The sequence below is a fragment of the Syngnathus typhle genome, unplaced genomic scaffold, assembly GCF_033458585.1.
Source record: "Syngnathus typhle isolate RoL2023-S1 ecotype Sweden unplaced genomic scaffold, RoL_Styp_1.0 HiC_scaffold_26, whole genome shotgun sequence".
In the NCBI taxonomy this organism is placed as follows: domain Eukaryota; kingdom Metazoa; phylum Chordata; class Actinopteri; order Syngnathiformes; family Syngnathidae; genus Syngnathus; species Syngnathus typhle.
The window spans coordinates 711,868-728,651 of NW_026871932.1; the positions used below are offsets into that span (position 1 = coordinate 711,868).

The 16,784-nt window shown below is 42.1% G+C and overlaps 1 protein-coding gene across 3 annotated transcripts; it reads right to left on the minus strand.

Annotated features, from left to right (window-relative positions):
- Nucleotides 1-7,858: 7,858 nt before the first annotated feature.
- LOC133147019 (uncharacterized) lies at nucleotides 7,859-12,108 on the minus strand. Of its 3 annotated transcripts, XM_061271134.1 has the most exons (10): nucleotides 11,770-12,107; nucleotides 11,037-11,134; nucleotides 10,693-10,827; nucleotides 10,085-10,233; nucleotides 9,847-9,983; nucleotides 9,661-9,754; nucleotides 9,399-9,522; nucleotides 8,686-8,903; nucleotides 8,430-8,610; nucleotides 7,859-8,295 (listed from the first exon to the last, which is right to left on the minus strand). In XM_061271134.1, the coding sequence occupies exons 2-10, from the start codon at nucleotides 11,128-11,130 to the stop codon at nucleotides 8,207-8,209; spliced, it is 1,221 nt and encodes a 406-aa protein (XP_061127118.1). In that variant the 5' UTR covers nucleotides 11,131-11,134; nucleotides 11,770-12,107; the 3' UTR covers nucleotides 7,859-8,206. The 3 variants fall into 3 exon arrangements, with proteins under 3 accessions (XP_061127118.1, XP_061127117.1, XP_061127119.1); XM_061271133.1 differs by lacking the exon at nucleotides 11,037-11,134 and having other exon boundaries at nucleotides 11,770-12,108; XM_061271135.1 differs by lacking the exon at nucleotides 10,693-10,827 and having other exon boundaries at nucleotides 11,770-12,108.
- Between the last annotated feature and the right edge of the window lie 4,676 nt (nucleotides 12,109-16,784).

Here is a 16,784-nt window from a genome sequence, read left to right on the forward strand (position 1 = left end):
CTGAAGCAACGACAAAAGGACACCATCTTGAGAGGGTGAGGTGCGGCAGAAGATATGGACTTGAAATGTCCGACGGCCAAATCGCACTCCTGGCGGTGCTAAGACCTCGTGGGGCTTGGGTTAGAGTGGACAGGAGCTTCATTGTGCACTGGGTTTGACAGAACTGAGGAGATTTGATAAAAAATTGAATAATGTGTAGAGCTACAGAGAGAAGCATCATGGTCAGAGATTGAACAGATTTGAATAAAACCAGTAGGCTAAAACGGTGAGAAACAGGTGCGAGATCTGATGTTTTGGCTCACCAGACATAAGAAGTAGAAATCGAGTTAGATACATTTTAGAATGGGACATCTAGACTAAAGTGGATTCAGCCAAGGAGAAGCTAGGACGCTCGATGTACCTACTCAATACGATAGAAGTTTGTTGCACCATAGTGGAGGTTGGGTAGTCAGAAAGTTGGATCCGTTAAATTTTTGACTTTCACACATTCATGCATAGGAGTCGCACAAGGCCACAGGTAACAAGATAATGACTGAGATAGGGCTCAAATTCAACTGCACCCACACGGCAATGTAGAAGCAGGAGAGCGAAGTAAGGGATTATATGCTAAACAGTCCGCTGTAGGGTTACCAATAGGAGATTCTGTCAAAAGAACTACTAAGAGGTGGAGGCGAAGATAATAGGAGGACATAGATATTCGAAGGGTCTGATAAGGGAAAACTCCATTGTCATAGATCGGATTGGAGCAAGTAGGAATTTGCCATTTTAACAGGGATTGACAGCAGGAGAGGTTGAGGATAGAAGATCTGGACGGCAATGACGTAAGTTACATTAAAAACTGCTCATTCGAGGGAGAAGGCTCGGAGCTCCCTGTGTGGAGCTGCAGCTTTGCAGAAGGGGGGCAGACCGCGCGAGTGAGTGGATGAAAGGAGTGGTGATAGGCGACCACTTAAGGAAGTAGGGAGAGGTGTTGGATGGTGTGACAGGCAGGAGTTTTAGGAAGAAGAAGGAAATAGAAAAAAAAAAAGAAGAAAAGAAAAAGGGGGGAATGAGACTCGCCAAGAGGGGCAATAAAGAGAAGCAGACTGAGAAACAGTTTTGAGCAAGACAACGGGGAAAAAGGGGGAGAGCCAAACGATGACGTAAAAAGCCAGAGAGAATAGTCTGACCCATCTTTATTGAATTTAATTAACATAAGTAATAGAGATCGAGTTTGTAGGACCAATACGAGGGTATGGAGGCTCCCTCAAAACGCGGGTCCCACAGTTAGTCCCTCAGATAGACATATATGACAATTTGCGATGAATCTGATGGGCGAGTTTATGGAAAATTGAATTGGAGATTTTATAATAGGTCATGTTGACGAGTATGTCCGAATGTGAAGAGTCACTATTAGGAGTCAATATTTGCCTACACACTAACATACTAACTTTGCTTGGTTTGGGGGGAGAGCTGAGTGATAGAGACGGATGAGTGTGTCTGTGAGTGTGTGGATGGGTGAGTGCGCATGGGATCATCTACGGCTGTGTGTGCGCAGTATGATTGGCCAGAGAGGTCTGAAGTTGGGATGATGTGTTTGCCGTTGAGGATAAAATTCCTCTCACCTGAAGGGGTGGTACAGATCGGAGGGACTGGAACTGGTAAGTGATGAGTTCTGATCGGAACCATGGTTCAATGATCAATCAGGGGCACCATCGACAACCAAACGGTTCGATGGAGAAGGCCCGTTTCAGTGATATGGTCAGACAAGACAGAACTAGTATTGAACATCAAGACTTTGGACAATTTGACGTGTGACGACCTTGAGCTCACCCAACGGGGTGACGGACTAGGTGGACAGTGACCAAATGTTTGACGCTTGAGCTTGCTTGCGACATGAGCGAGCTCTGCTTTGGTTTTCTGTGTGACTTGATTTTTTGCAGCAGCAGCAACGGCCGCCAGCCAAGGAGCGGATTGCGCGCTGCTTGCGTAACTTGTTTTCGTTCTTGCAGGTTGTCGATTGCGTTCGTGGAACGTTTGTGTTGAATTTACAAGAATATTTTAACCCTTGCCCTTTTGGTTTTTATAATGAACTTGTTGATTACATGGTTTTCAGGACAGGATCCCCGAGCGCCAGGATTCATTTTATGACTGTTTTTGTTTTGATACTTGATGTCTGTTTTTGTGTGTACAAGTGTCCGCTGTCAGCAGGGCTACAAGCTCACTGACAGGAGTGCGCTGATTTTTGTTTGTGTTGCCGAGTGTGTGGTGGACAGTCAAGTTTCAGAGACTTGGGGTGACGGTCCCGGGGCCCAGATGGAAGCTAGAGGTTCCGTGGGCCTGGCTACAATGAGTGTGGTGATGAGAGGGGACGCTTTGCAGGTTCCTTTTGATACGTAATGACACATTGGGTGAATGTGTCAGAAGGGGGGAGTGGTAAAACAGAAAGGGGTGAGTAGGTTGCAATTTGTAATTGTGATATACAAAGTTTTTTTTTTTCCAAATTCACTTGTTTTTAAGCTTTAACAGGACACGCCAGAATTCAACTAGCAGTGACGGAAGGAGCGGAAGAAGCATCTTGAAAGAAAGGGAGTTAACGGGGGACAACAGCCTGGAATGGATGCGAAGCGTGGTAACAATTTAGTGACAATAAGGTTTAAGGTTTTTCAATGACAAAGTGCGAAGGACAAATCATACAGTGATTTGGGAATGGACAGTGGCACAATACACAACGAAAGTTTGGAAGGTTATTGAACGTCGGAGGAAGACGGGGCCAGAGACAAGGAATGGGGAAATTTCTGAACGCGTGACTGCATTAAAGCTGCTATTACAGGGCAAATGTTTAATTATACATTTTAGGACGAGTAGTTTGCATAACGAATACGGAAAGGATGTGAGTGGCTGTACCGTTTTGGAAAGATTACGTGAGCGTTGTTTCAGAATGATGACTGGTTTGAACAGTGAGGTGGCTCAAACATAAGGCACGGATACATAAAGGTACAGATCTAGGAAACTACAGTATTGTGAGGGGTACCGGTTTGAGATTGCTACACATCTTTAGACTGAAGAAGGAATTTGGGGGTGACAAATAGTATTTGGACGGGAAAAAGAGCGGCTGAAGTGACATGACTGACGGGACTTCAGAAAGATGACAGTGTGATTGAGACAGGGACATCTGTGACAGGAAAGGCTACCAGGACCAGGTAGAAGTTACATTGTGACTGGGGGGATCTGACAACGCTGTCGGCACGACGAGGAATGAGGGGAATGAGTCCTGGAGTGTTTGCTTGTTTGTTTGCTTGTTTGTTTGCTTGTTAGTTTGTTTGTTTGTTTGTTTGTTTGTTTCAGGGACCGCGTGGGCCTCTGGAAACGAGGGGTAGGTGTCGGGAGCCCTCGGGCGTTCTGATGAGATTTCGATGAGACGATTGACACAGCTTTTCCTCGTTGCCCCATCACCGCCAAATAATTATTTGAGGGGGCTGGAAACACTGGAGCTATCGGGTTGTGTTGCCCTGCCAGCGGTGGCCGTCGGGGCCGGAAGGACGTCCGGCCTGGGCTGCTACCTTTGACATTATGACTCCACATGTTCGCACTGTTAAAGTCACTCGATACAGACAGTAGCTTTAGCTTGGCATAGGTCGCCTGGCTGCTGACCGGGGCCTTGCACGGGAGTCAACGGCCATCATAAGCAACAGGAGGACACTGAACGGACAGCCGGCCCGGGACGGTGCCGTCTACTACTAGTGCTATTTTCCACTGACGGATCAGGGGACTGGATTTCATATCTGCACGCACTTGTGCATGCGAGGGGGGCAGCGCAACACCGGGTTTAATGTTCTTGCATGCTTTGACGATTCGTTTTTATATACCTCACTGTGTTACATCGTTGTTTTGTTGCCATGTTATTTACTTTATTATGTGACCTCATTTGCTTGCCCCGTGGCATGTTTACGATACGACGTTGCATGTTGAGCGATCTGTGTTTGAGGGTCATGGTTCTGCTTGTTGCTGTGTTTAGGGCTCATGCTACGCTTTGTGAAATGTGGTGTGTGCCGGAGCTCCCTTCACCTGACTCTCGCCAGGTGAGAGGCGCCTCCGGGGGTGTAGAATGGGCCTCCCTCTTTTTCCTCGTCATTAGATTGGCGAGGTTTTTTCGACGGCGGTCCGGCGGCTTTTTGGGGCTTCTAACGGGCCACAGCAAACTTTTCCTCTCCAAATTGATGGCGTTGGTGATATATTACCGAAGGGGGGTGTGCGGACGGCGTCAATCAGTTGATGGGGTTGGGGGATTCGATCTTGGTCAAATGTGGTTCCTGAGAGGCCTCAGATTGCTGTCAGGGAGGAATTTGCTATTAAATTAGGTTGAGCTTTCCTAGTTAATGTAACCTTAAGTAGCATGCCTTGAGCATGATTTAGGATGAGACAAATAGGTCCAAATTGTAGACGAAAACCATGAAATGGTTGGGGGAAGGTTTTTGATGTACCGGTGTCTTTTTCGTGTTGAGTTGTTGCCGGGGCACTTGATGTGCCCCGGCAGGGGGGAATGTTGTGAATTTTTATTCTGGTATCATGCAATGTATATCTCACTAGTAAGCCTAAGTATGACCAGGTCATGTTCGGGTCAGGTTCGTGTGGTATTGTTTAGGGCTTGGTCCAGGAAGGTAGACTCATTGGCGCCAGACACATCTGGCTTCCATTAACAACTGCTAAGATGCACATGATGTAGAGATGAGGAGGCAACTGCGGGGTCATAGGTCAGCCAACAGCCCTATCTGCGCGCTCCCGCGTGGAGGGAAGCGCAAGAGTATAAGGTTTAGGACGAGAGTAGACAAAGGGACTCGACATCTTGGCTAGGGCGCGAGACACTTCTCTCTGACATCGGTTGAATAAAATCTTTCCCCAATCAGCCATGTGTGACTGAAGTTTTCCTTCCCCAAGCCAGCCACTTTTTCACCATCTTGTTTGGAAGACCAGCTGACCATCGAAGAGAATTCACCACAACATAAACCAAACGTTGGAGGTGGTCATTTCTTAATGCGCAGTAATAAACTCGGCACTCTAAAGCACCCGAGAGCGTTTTTTTCGATGCCAACCTAACCAGAGTGACGGGAGCGGCACAATTCAGAAAAAGTGCTCAGCTCGCCGAGAAAATGCGATTTAAGCAATAAAATTAAAAATGCTTATTAAACATAAACCAAACGTTGGAGGTGGTCATTTCTTCATGCGCAGTGAATAACTCGGCACTCTAAAGCACCCGAAAGCGTTTTTTTCGATGCCAACCTAACCAGAGTGACGGGAGCGGCACAATTCAGAAAAAGCGCTCAGCTCGCCGAGAAAATGCGATTTAAGCAATAAAATTAAAAATGCTTATAAAACATAAACCAAACGTTGGAGGTGGTCATTTCTTAATGCGCAGTAATAAACTCGGCACTCTAAAGCACCCGAGAGCGTTTTTTTCGATGCCAACCTAACCAGAGTGACGGGAGCGGCACAATTCAGAAAAAGTGCTCAGCTCGCCGAGAAAATGCGATTTAAGCAATAAAATTAAAAATGCTTATTAAACATAAACCAAACGTTGGAGGTGGTCATTTCTTCATGCGCAGTGATAAACTCGGCACTCTAAAGCACCCGAGAGCATTATTTTCGATGCCAACCTAACCAGAGTGACGGGAGCGGCACAATTCAGAAAAAGTGCTCAGCTCGCCGAGAAAATGCGATTTAAGCAATAAAATTAAAAATGCTTATTAAACATAAACCAAACGTTGGAGGTGGTCATTTCTTCATGCGCAGTGAATAACTCGGCACTCTAAAGCACCCGAAAGCGTTTTTTTCGATGCCAACCTAACCAGAGTGACGGGAGCGGCACAATTCAGAAAAAGCGCTCAGCTCGCCGAGAAAATGCGATTTAAGCAATAAAATTAAAAATGCTTATAAAACATAAACCAAACGTTGGAGGTGGTCATTTCTTAATGCGCAGTAATAAACTCGGCACTCTAAAGCACCCGAGAGCGTTTTTTTCGATGCCAACCTAACCAGAGTGACGGGAGCGGCACAATTCAGAAAAAGTGCTCAGCTCGCCGAGAAAATGCGATTTAAGCAATACAATTAAAAATGCTTATAAAACATAAACCAAACGTTGGAGGTGGTCATTTCTTCGTGCGCAGTGAATAACTCGGCACTCTAAAGCACCCGAGAGCGTTTTTTTCGATGCCAACCTAACCAGAGTGACGGGAGCGGCACAATTCAGAAAAAGTGCTCAGCTCGCCGAGAAAATGCGATTTAAGCAATAAAATTAAAAATGCTTATAAAACATAAACCAAACGTTGGAGGTGGTCATTTCTTAATGCGCAGTAATAAACTCGGCACTCTAAAGCACCCAAGAGCGTTTTTTTCGATGCCAACCTAACCAGAGTGACGGGAGCGGCACAATTCAGAAAAAGTGCTCAGCTCGCCGAGAAAATGCGATTTAAGCAATAAAATTAAAAATGCTTATAAAACATAAACCAAACGTTGGAGGTGGTCATTTCTTAATGCGCAGTAATAAACTCGGCACTCTAAAGCACCCGAGAGCGTTTTTTTCGATGCCAACCTAACCAGAGTGACGGGAGCGGCACAATTCAGAAAAAGTGCTCAGCTCGCCGAGAAAATGCGATTTAAGCAATAAAATTAAAAATGCTTATAAAACATAAACCAAACGTTGGAGGTGGTCATTTCTTAATGCGCAGTAATAAACTCGGCACTCTAAAGCACCCGAGAGCATTTTTTTCGATGCCAACCTAACCAGAGTGACGGGAGCGGCACAATTCAGAAAAAGTGCTCAGCTCGCCGAGAAAATGCGATTTAAGCAATAAAATTAAAAATGCTTATAAAACATAAACCAAACGTTGGAGGTGGTCTTTTCTTAATGCGCAGTAATAAACTCGGCACTCTAAAGCACCCGAGAGGGTTTTTTTCGATGCCAACATAACCAGAGTGACGGGAGCGGCACAATTCAGAAAAAGCGCTCAGCTCGCCGAGAAAATGCGATTTAAGCAATAAAATTAAAAATGCTTATAAAACATAAACCAAACGTTGGAGGTGGTCATTTCTTCGTGCGCAGTGAATAACTCGGCACTCTAAAGCACCCGAGAGCGTTTTTTTCGATGCCAACCTAACCAGAGTGACGGGAGCGGCACAATTCAGAAAAAGTGCTCAGCTCGCCGAGAAAATGCGATTTAAGCAATAAAATTAAAAATGCTTATAAAACATAAACCAAACGTTGGAGGTGGTCATTTCTTAATGCGCAGTGATAAACTCGGCACTCTAAAGCACCCGCACAGCAAAAACTGGAGTGTTGAATCAACTCCCACAGAGTCAATTTTAACACTTTTTGCGGGTTTATATAGCTCCACACTCTACAGAGTTAAATTAACACTTTCAAAATAGTTAATTATTTAACACTGTACCTAGAGTTACTTTTTAACTCCCTAGACTGGGTTGAATTAACACTATATCGAGTTACATTAACACTATATCAGAGTTACTTTTTAACTCCCTAGACTGGGTTGAATTAACACTATATCGAGTTACATTAACACTATATCAGAGTTCCTTTTTAACTCCCTAAACTGTGTTAAATTAATACTATATCGAGTTACATTAACACTATATCAGAGTTCCTTTTTAACTCCCTAAACTGTGTTAAATTAACACTATATCGAGTTACATTAACACTATATCAGAGTTCCTTTTTAACTCTCTAAACTGGGTTAAATTAGCACTATCGATTTACATTATATCAAAGCTCCTTTTTAACTTCCTAAATTTGGTTAAATTGACACTACATAGTTAAAAGAAAAACCGTACAATACAACCATTAAAATGACAATTCCAAGAAAAATGCATTTTCAAAAACACAATTTATTTTAACTTTTCCCCCAATGCAGTCAGTTAAAACATGAGGGTATAATGTACAAACCTCCATCTGCTTACCATTTATTTTAAGAACTTTCCCCCAATGCAGTCAGTTAAAACATAATAAACGAGGGTATAATGTACAAACTTTCATCTGCTTTACCATATGAGCTTTGAATATCAAATGGTTTGTGACATTTGAGTTCAGTCATTTTCATGACACACCTCTCTTCAGTTGGTAAAACTTTGAAGGCATGGTGGTGTTCAACAAACATCTCTGTAAATAGCTTTTTTGTCAAAAAATAAACGTCATCTTCAACCAGAAGTACATCATCTATTTGACAAAAGACTGGCATGTCTTCCTCCATGGAACTGCAAACAACAAGTCCACCTTTGTACTCAACACCATCGACTTTAACCCAACTTTAAAAAGAAAAAGAAATACACAGAATGAACGAACAATTGAAGTCCAGTAACATAAAATCAATCGGTCTTTATTAATCACAAGACTATTGAACTGTAATTGCTTATAACAAATTCTATCGAACAAAACTCACTTGGTGCCTCATCAAGTTCACTTCCTGGAGACTCTGCGGCCTGCAGCATTCGGCGCAGCTCAGGTGTTGGGGTGAGCCGCTTGGCCTCTTTGATGACGTTATCTCTGAAGAACGGATCCCATTTCTGGAGCAGCAGGTTGGAAACCTCCTCTTCAAACAGGAGTGTGAAGTCTTGATTCATCTATAAGAAAGCAAATGTACTACTACCACATTCAGCACATTTCAAGGCATTCTAAAAATCCCATTTCATACTTACCAATCCCTTTGTATCCAGGAATCTTGGGAAGATGGAGAAGATATCTTGAGTTTTGTCTGAGTCGTGGATGAGTTTTTGGCGATTCTGAAAGGTCTCTCTCATCTTCAGAAAAATTACGGAACTGTCTGTTGTATGGTTGAGCAAGGAGATGGCTTCCTGGTATGCATCCCCATCAAGCTGCTGGTCAACAACAATGGACCTGCGCACATTTGGGCCTCCTGAAAAAAAGCACACAATTCTTTCAAGAAAAAAAACAAGAAACACCCTAGATGAAGTTGTAAGAAAGAAAGAAAAATGAGGGGTACTTAGAGAAAGAAAGACAGTTGCGTAGAGAGAGAGATAGAGAGAGAGAGAGAGAGAGAGAGAGAGAGAGAGAGATAGAGAGAGAGATAGAGAGAGAGATAGAGAGAGAGATAGAGAGAGAGATAGAGAGAGAGATAGAGAGATAGAGAGAGAGAGATAGAGAGAGAGATAGCGAGAGAGATAGCGAGAGAGAGAGATAGATAGATAGATAGATAGATAGATAGATAGATAGATAGATAGATAGATAGATAGATAGATAGATAGATAGATAGATAGATAGATAGATAGATAGATAGATAGATAGATAGATAGATAGATAGATAGATAGATAGATAGATAGATAGATAGATAGATAGATAGATAGATAGATAGATAGATAGATAGATAGATAGATAGATAGATAGACTGACCTCCTCCTGGGGAAAAGCCAGTGGGGCTACTTGTAGATGCATGTCCTCTTCGAATCTTTCTCTGAATCGTTTTCAGACGCCAAGAAATGTATCCGGTGCTGCTTGCAGCATCATAGAAATGTTCCTAAAATGGAAATACATTCAAAATTAATGTGATGTCAACCTCATAAGCTACTGTGAAATTTCAGAATCTAAATGTTACTGTAATGTAGACAAAACATGAAAATTATGTAAACAGAGAGTACAATAATAATGACTATACATAGCCTTTCTTGGAGTATGGGTCTTTGAGGGACGGGAACACTGTCACTATCCCAAGAGCGTACTCTTCTCGAACAGCTTTGCTTGGGAGTTGCCTGAGAAAAGATCAAATTAGCATTAATACAAGGGCCAAGTAGTTAACTTGTTAATAAAAAAAGGATAGTACAGACAAATAGAACACACATACCCGTGTTTATCAATCATGTGTGCCACTATTATATTGACCAACTTTCTTCTGGTAGCATCTGTTAGAGTTTTTGTTGTGTGATACTCTTGGAGGACCTCTTCACCACCTGAGCTGGTACCAAGGACATCTTCAATCAACTTTGAAAAAGAAGCAAAAAAACAAATGTGATAAACTGCCTTTCTAGAGTTTAAGGATGACAAATGTTGATTTTAAGAAACCTGTGAGTACTTAGCACAACCTTTCTAGCAGATGCTGCAGTAAGTGGGCCCTCAAGTCTTGGTTTCTTCCTAGGAACCTCATCTAGGAGTATAGTTGATGTACTTGCACATGAACTGAAGCTTGAATCAGAATAATCGGATGGAGAGGACAAGGAGCAATCGGAAAATTCTAAAAAAAAAAAAAAAAAAAAAAAAAAAGAAGGGGGGTGGGGTGTTTATTTGCAGTATACAAAAAGTCATAGAAGATTTTTGATCTAACCAAGCCAACGGCACACCATAGACTCAACTCATTTAATCAATTGATTCTCAGTCTTGATAGGCAATTCAGAAATATTTTCAGAAATTGTTTTAAAGGCATGAATTAGATTAATCAAAAATACATTTGGTATTCATATTGGATTTATGTCAGTTAAAATGACATTTAAACCATTCAATAAAAGTCAGGCTGAATGTCCCTGTTGTGTAACCACAAAGAATGATATTGAATATTTGATCCACCTTTAAGTGTATTAAATGACTTAATTCTGAAAACATTAAATTGAAATTGTTTACTGTATTTCTGTACTTATAAATTTGCATTAGTGTTTTACACATTGCATTATGTAATTTACCCCTTTACATTTCTCACCGTCATTTGAGAAAACTGATAGAGTCACATTGCCTTGGCTGACAAGGTCACTGAAAATGTCCTCATCAACTTCTGTCCCTGTTGCATCTTTGTACACTAATTTTGCGTCAGGTGGCAGGCAAAATCTCTCGATGACTGGAAAAGACAAGATACATCTGAGTGGACCTTTAAGATAGCACTGATCTTGCCTCATTTCACATTCAATAATTTAATCCACCACTGTAAACAAATTCAGAGATAATCCCCTGCATAAAATACATTCTCTTTTCAGTCCAAATCTTAAAAGAAAGGGGCGTTGTTCTGCCCTTTATATCAAACCAAGCATAAGTAAAACAAAAACAAACCTTTGTCATGGAACTGCACAAAATCAAAACATCCATCAACCTCATCCAACTTCACATACTTCTGCTGTTGGCAATACCGAACCTGGATCAACATTTTTCTGAGACATGCAACAACAAACAAATGTCAGTAAACACTTAACATGCAAGAAATAATTATTTAACACTCACATAAACGTTGTGTATCATGCAAGAAATTGTTTCATTATTAATTTCACTGCATGTCTAAGATTAAACACATTCAGCAGCTGCTGGGAGGCTGTTAAAACATGCCACAGCAGGCCCAGTGGAAACGCTCTCATTGATGAACGTGGCAGCGACTAGCTGTAGTGACTGCAGCACATGCTACCGTAATTAACATTTACATTTGAGGCAAAACTGATTTATTTAAACATTGCACCCGCCATGAACTTCAAGTTAGCTTGTTAACATGTGCTAACGTTAGCCCCAAACTATATTCGACAGTTAAATATGAAGCCTTGTTTATACAACCTCTCAAGCATGCGTGAGACTTGGTAAAATGCAAAGGATAACATAGGAAACCGTTTTTTTATTAATGTTTATTTTTTAGCAAGTGGTAACGTTAGTGGTGAAGTTAACATTGCATTAAAAAAAAAATCCAAACGTTCGCTGTCCAGTGCCAACCACAAAAAATGCTTAGCAAAGTTACATAAATATTCTCAGCAGATGTTTAATTCAATGTTATTGTTCCTACAAGTTTGATTTTGTAGCTTACCTCTCGTGTAAAAGTCCAACTTCGCATCCATTCCTGATTCCAGCAGCGAAATAAACGACGGTTGACCACGCCACGCACAGGAGACTATTGATTGATGCACGGGTTCACCCTGCTGAAAGCCCAGGGGCATAACACATGGGGTTACCTGGACTGAAGCCCAGGGGCCTATCAAGCAAGTTAACTCGGCCGAGATGCACTTTACATCTCTACAGAGTTGATTTGCTTAGGTTGGAATAACTCTGTTAAATAACTCCAACACTGAACACCATTTTAATCAGAATGTGTTAAAATGACACTTTGAGAGTTGAAATCAACTCTGACATGTTTAACCCTGAAATTTCAACACTCCAGTTTTTGCTGTGCGAGAGCGTTTTTTTCGATGCCAACCTAACCAGAGTGACGGGAGCGGCACAATTCAGAAAAAGTGCTCAGCTCGCCGAGAAAATGCGATTTAAGCAATAAAATTAAAAATGCTTATAAAACATAAACCAAACGTTGGAGGTGGTCATTTCTTAATGCGCAGTAATAAACTCGGCACTCTAAAGCACCCGAGAGCGTTTTTTTCGATGCCAACCTAACCAGAGTGACGGGAGCGGCACAATTCAGAAAAAGTGCTCAGCTCGCCGAGAAAATGCGATTTAAGCAATAAAATTAAAAATGCTTATAAAACATAAACCAAACGTTGGAGGTGGTCATTTCTTAATGCGCAGTAATAAACTCGGCACTCTAAAGCACCCGAGAGCGTTTTTTTCGATGCCAACCTAACCAGAGTGACGGGAGCGGCACAATTCAGAAAAAGCGCTCAGCTCGCCGAGAAAATGCGATTTAAGCAATAAAATTAAAAATGCTTATAAAACATAAACCAAACGTTGGAGGTGGTCATTTCCTAATGCGCAGTAATAAACTCGGCACTCTAAAGCACCCGAGAGCGTTTTTTTCGATGCCAACCTAACCAGAGTGACGGGAGCGGCACAATTCAGAAAAAGTGCTCAGCTCGCCGAGAAAATGCGATTTAAGCAATAAAATTAAAAATGCTTATTAAACATAAACCAAACGTTGGAGGTGGTCATTTCTTCATGCGCAGTGAATAACTCGGCACTCTAAAGCACCCGAGAGCGTTTTTTTCGATGCCAACCTAACCAGAGTGACGGGAGCGGCACAATTCAGAAAAAGCGCTCAGCTCGCCGAGAAAATGCGATTTAAGCAATAAAATTAAAAATGCTTATAAAACATAAACCAAACGTTGGAGGTGGTCATTTCTTAATGCGCAGTAATAAACTCGGCACTCTAAAGCACCCGAGAGCGTTTTTTTCGATGCCAACCTAACCAGAGTGACGGGAGCGGCACAATTCAGAAAAAGTGCTCAGCTCGCCGAGAAAATGCGATTTAAGCAATAAAATTAAAAATGCTTATTAAACATAAACCAAACGTTGGAGGTGGTCATTTCTTCATGCGCAGTGAATAACTCGGCACTCTAAAGCACCCGATAGCGTTTTTTTCGATGCCAACCTAACCAGAGTGACGGGAGCGGCACAATTCAGAAAAAGTGCTCAGCTCGCCGAGAAAATGCGATTTAAGCAATAAAATTAAAAATGCTTATAAAACATAAACCAAACGTTGGAGGTGGTCATTTCTTAATGCGCAGTAATAAACTCGGCACTCTAAAGCACCCGAGAGCGTTTTTTTCGATGCCAACCTAACCAGAGTGACGGGAGCGGCACAATTCAGAAAAAGTGCTCAGCTCGCCGAGAAAATGCGATTTAAGCAATAAAATTAAAAATGCTTATAAAACATAAACCAAACGTTGGAGGTGGTCATTTCTTAATGCGCAGTAATAAACTCGGCACTCTAAAGCACCCGAGAGCGTTTTTTTCGATGCCAACCTAACCAGAGTGACGGGAGCGGCACAATTCAGAAAAAGTGCTCAGCTCGCCGAGAAAATGCGATTTAAGCAATAAAATTAAAAATGCTTATAAAACATAAACCAAACGTTGGAGGTGGTCATTTCTTAATGCGCAGTAATAAACTCGGCACTCTAAAGCACCCGAGAGCGTTTTTTTCGATGCCAACCTAACCAGAGTGACGGGAGCGGCACAATTCAGAAAAAGTGCTCAGCTCGCCGAGAAAATGCGATTTAAGCAATAAAATTAAAAATGCTTATAAAACATAAACCAAACGTTGGAGGTGGTCATTTCTTAATGCGCAGTAATAAACTCGGCACTCTAGAGCACCCGAGAGCGTTTTTTTCGATGCCAACCTAACCAGAGTGACGGGAGCGGCACAATTCAGAAAAAGTGCTCAGCTCGCCGAGAAAATGCGATTTAAGCAATAAAATTAAAAATGCTTATAAAACATAAACCAAACGTTGGAAGTGGTCATTTCTTCATGCGCAGTGATAAACTCGGCACTCTAAAGCACCCGAGAGCGTTTTTTTCGATGCCAACCTAACCAGAGTTACGGGAGCGGCACAATTCAGAAAAAGCGCTCAGCTCGCCGAGAAAATGCGATTTAAGCAATAAAATTAAAAATGCTTATAAAACATAAACCAAACGTTGGAGGTGGTCATTTCTTCATGCGCAGTGATAAACTCGGCACTCTAAAGCACCCGAGAGCGTTTTTTTCGATGCCAACCTAACCAGAGTGACGGGAGCGGCACAATTCAGAAAAAGTGCTCAGCTCGCCGAGAAAATGCGATTTAAGCAATAAAATTAAAAATGCTTATAAAACATAAACCAAACGTTGGAGGTGGTCATTTCATCATGCGCAGTGATAAAGTCGGCACTCTAAAGCACCCGAGAGCGTTTTTTTCGATGCCAACCTAACCAGAGTGACGGGAGCGGCACAATTCAGAAAAAGTGCTCAGCTCGCCGAGAAAATGCGATTTAAGCAATAAAATTAAAAATGCTTATTAAACATAAACCAAACGTTGGAGGTGGTCATTTCTTCATGCGCAGTGATAAACTCGGCACTCTAAAGCACCCGAGAGCGTTTTTTTCGATGCCAACCTAACCAGAGTGACGGGAGCGGCACAATTCAGAAAAAGTGCTCAGCTCGCCGAGAAAATGCGATTTAAGCAATAAAATTAAAAATGCTTATAAAACATAAACCAAACGTTGGAGGTGGTCATTTCTTAATGCGCAGTAATAAACTCGGCACTCTAAAGCACCCGAGAGCGTTTTTTTCGATGCCAACCTAACCAGAGTGACGGGAGCGGCACAATTCAGAAAAAGTGCTCAGCTCGCCGAGAAAATGCGATTTAAGCAATAAAATTAAAAATGCTTATTAAACATAAACCAAACGTTGGAGGTGGTCATTTCTTCATGCGCAGTGAATAACTCGGCACTCTAAAGCACCCGAGAGCGTTTTTTTCGATGCCAACCTAACCAGAGTGACGGGAGCGGCACAATTCAGAAAAAGCGCTCAGCTCGCCGAGAAAATGCGATTTAAGCAATAAAATTAAAAATGCTTATTAAACATAAACCAAACATTGGAGGTGGTCATTTCTTCATGCGCAGTGAATAACTCGGCACTCTAAAGCACCCGAGAGCGTTTTTTTCGATGCCAACCTAACCAGAGTGACGGGAGCGGCACAATTCAGAAAAAGTGCTCAGCTCGCCGAGAAAATGCGATTTAAGCAATAAAATTAAAAATGCTTATAAAACATAAACCAAACGTTGGAGGTGGTCATTTCTTCATGCGCAGTGAATAACTCGGCACTCTAAAGCACCCGAGAGCGTTTTTTTCGATGCCAACCTAACCAGAGTGACGGGAGCGGCACAATTCAGAAAAAGTGCTCAGCTCGCCGAGAAAATGCGATTTAAGCAATAAAATTAAAAATGCTTATAAAACATAAACCAAACGTTGGAGGTGGTCATTTCTTAATGCGCAGTAATAAACTCGGCACTCTAAAGCACCCGAGAGCGTTTTTTTCGATGCCAACCTAACCAGAGTGACGGGAGCGGCACAATTCAGAAAAAGTGCTCAGCTCGCCGAGAAAATGCGATTTAAGCAATAAAATTAAAAATGCTTATAAAACATAAACCAAACGTTGGAAGTGGTCATTTCTTCATGCGCAGTGATAAACTCGGCACTCTAAAGCACCCGAGAGCGTTTTTTTCGATGCCAACCTAACCAGAGTTACGGGAGCGGCACAATTCAGAAAAAGCGCTCAGCTCGCCGAGAAAATGCGATTTAAGCAATAAAATTAAAAATGCTTATAAAACATAAACCAAACGTTGGAGGTGGTCATTTCTTCATGCGCAGTGATAAACTCGGCACTCTAAAGCACCCGAGAGCGTTTTTTTCGATGCCAACCTAACCAGAGTGACGGGAGCGGCACAATTCAGAAAAAGCGCTCAGCTCGCCGAGAAAATGCGATTTAAGCAATAAAATTAAAAATGCTTATAAAACATAAACCAAACGTTGGAGGTGGTCATTTCTTCATGCGCAGTAATAAACTCGGCACTCTAAAGCACCCGAGAGCGTTTTTTTCGATGCCAACATAACCAGAGTGACGGGAGCGGCACAATTCAGAAAAAGCGCTCAGCTCGCCGAGAAAATGCGATTTAAGCAATAAAATTAAAAATGCTTATAAAACATAAACCAAACGTTGGAGGTGGTCATTTCTTCGTGCGCAGTGAATAACTCGGCACTCTAAAGCACCCGAGAGCGTTTTTTTCGATGCCAACCTAACCAGAGTGACGGGAGCGGCACAATTCAGAAAAAGTGCTCAGCTCGCCGAGAAAATGCGATTTAAGCAATAAAATTAAAAATGCTTATAAAACATAAACCAAACGTTGGAGGTGGTCATTTCTTAATGCGCAGTGATAAACTCGGCACTCTAAAGCACCCGAGAGCGTTTTTTTCGATGCCAACCTAACCAGAGTGACGGGAGCGGCACAATTCAGAAAAAGTGCTCAGCTCGCCGAGAAAATGCGATTTAAGCAATAAAATTAAAAATGCTTATAAAACATAAACCAAACGTTGGAAGTGGTCATTTCTTCATGCGCAGTGAT

Excerpts from the sequence above, each read along its gene's own strand:
- LOC133147019 (XM_061271133.1), bottom strand. The coding sequence starts at position 11,899 with ATGCCCCTGGGCTTTCAGCAGGGTGAACCCGTGCATCAATCAATAGTC. Across the intron at positions 10,828-11,769 it reads GTTGGACTTTTACACGAGAG|TCATCGAGAGATTTTGCCTG; the intron begins GTAAGCTACAAA and ends TGTCTTTTCCAG. Across the intron at positions 9,984-10,084 it reads CTGCAGCATCTGCTAGAAAG|TTGATTGAAGATGTCCTTGG; the intron begins GTTGTGCTAAGT and ends TCTTTTTCAAAG.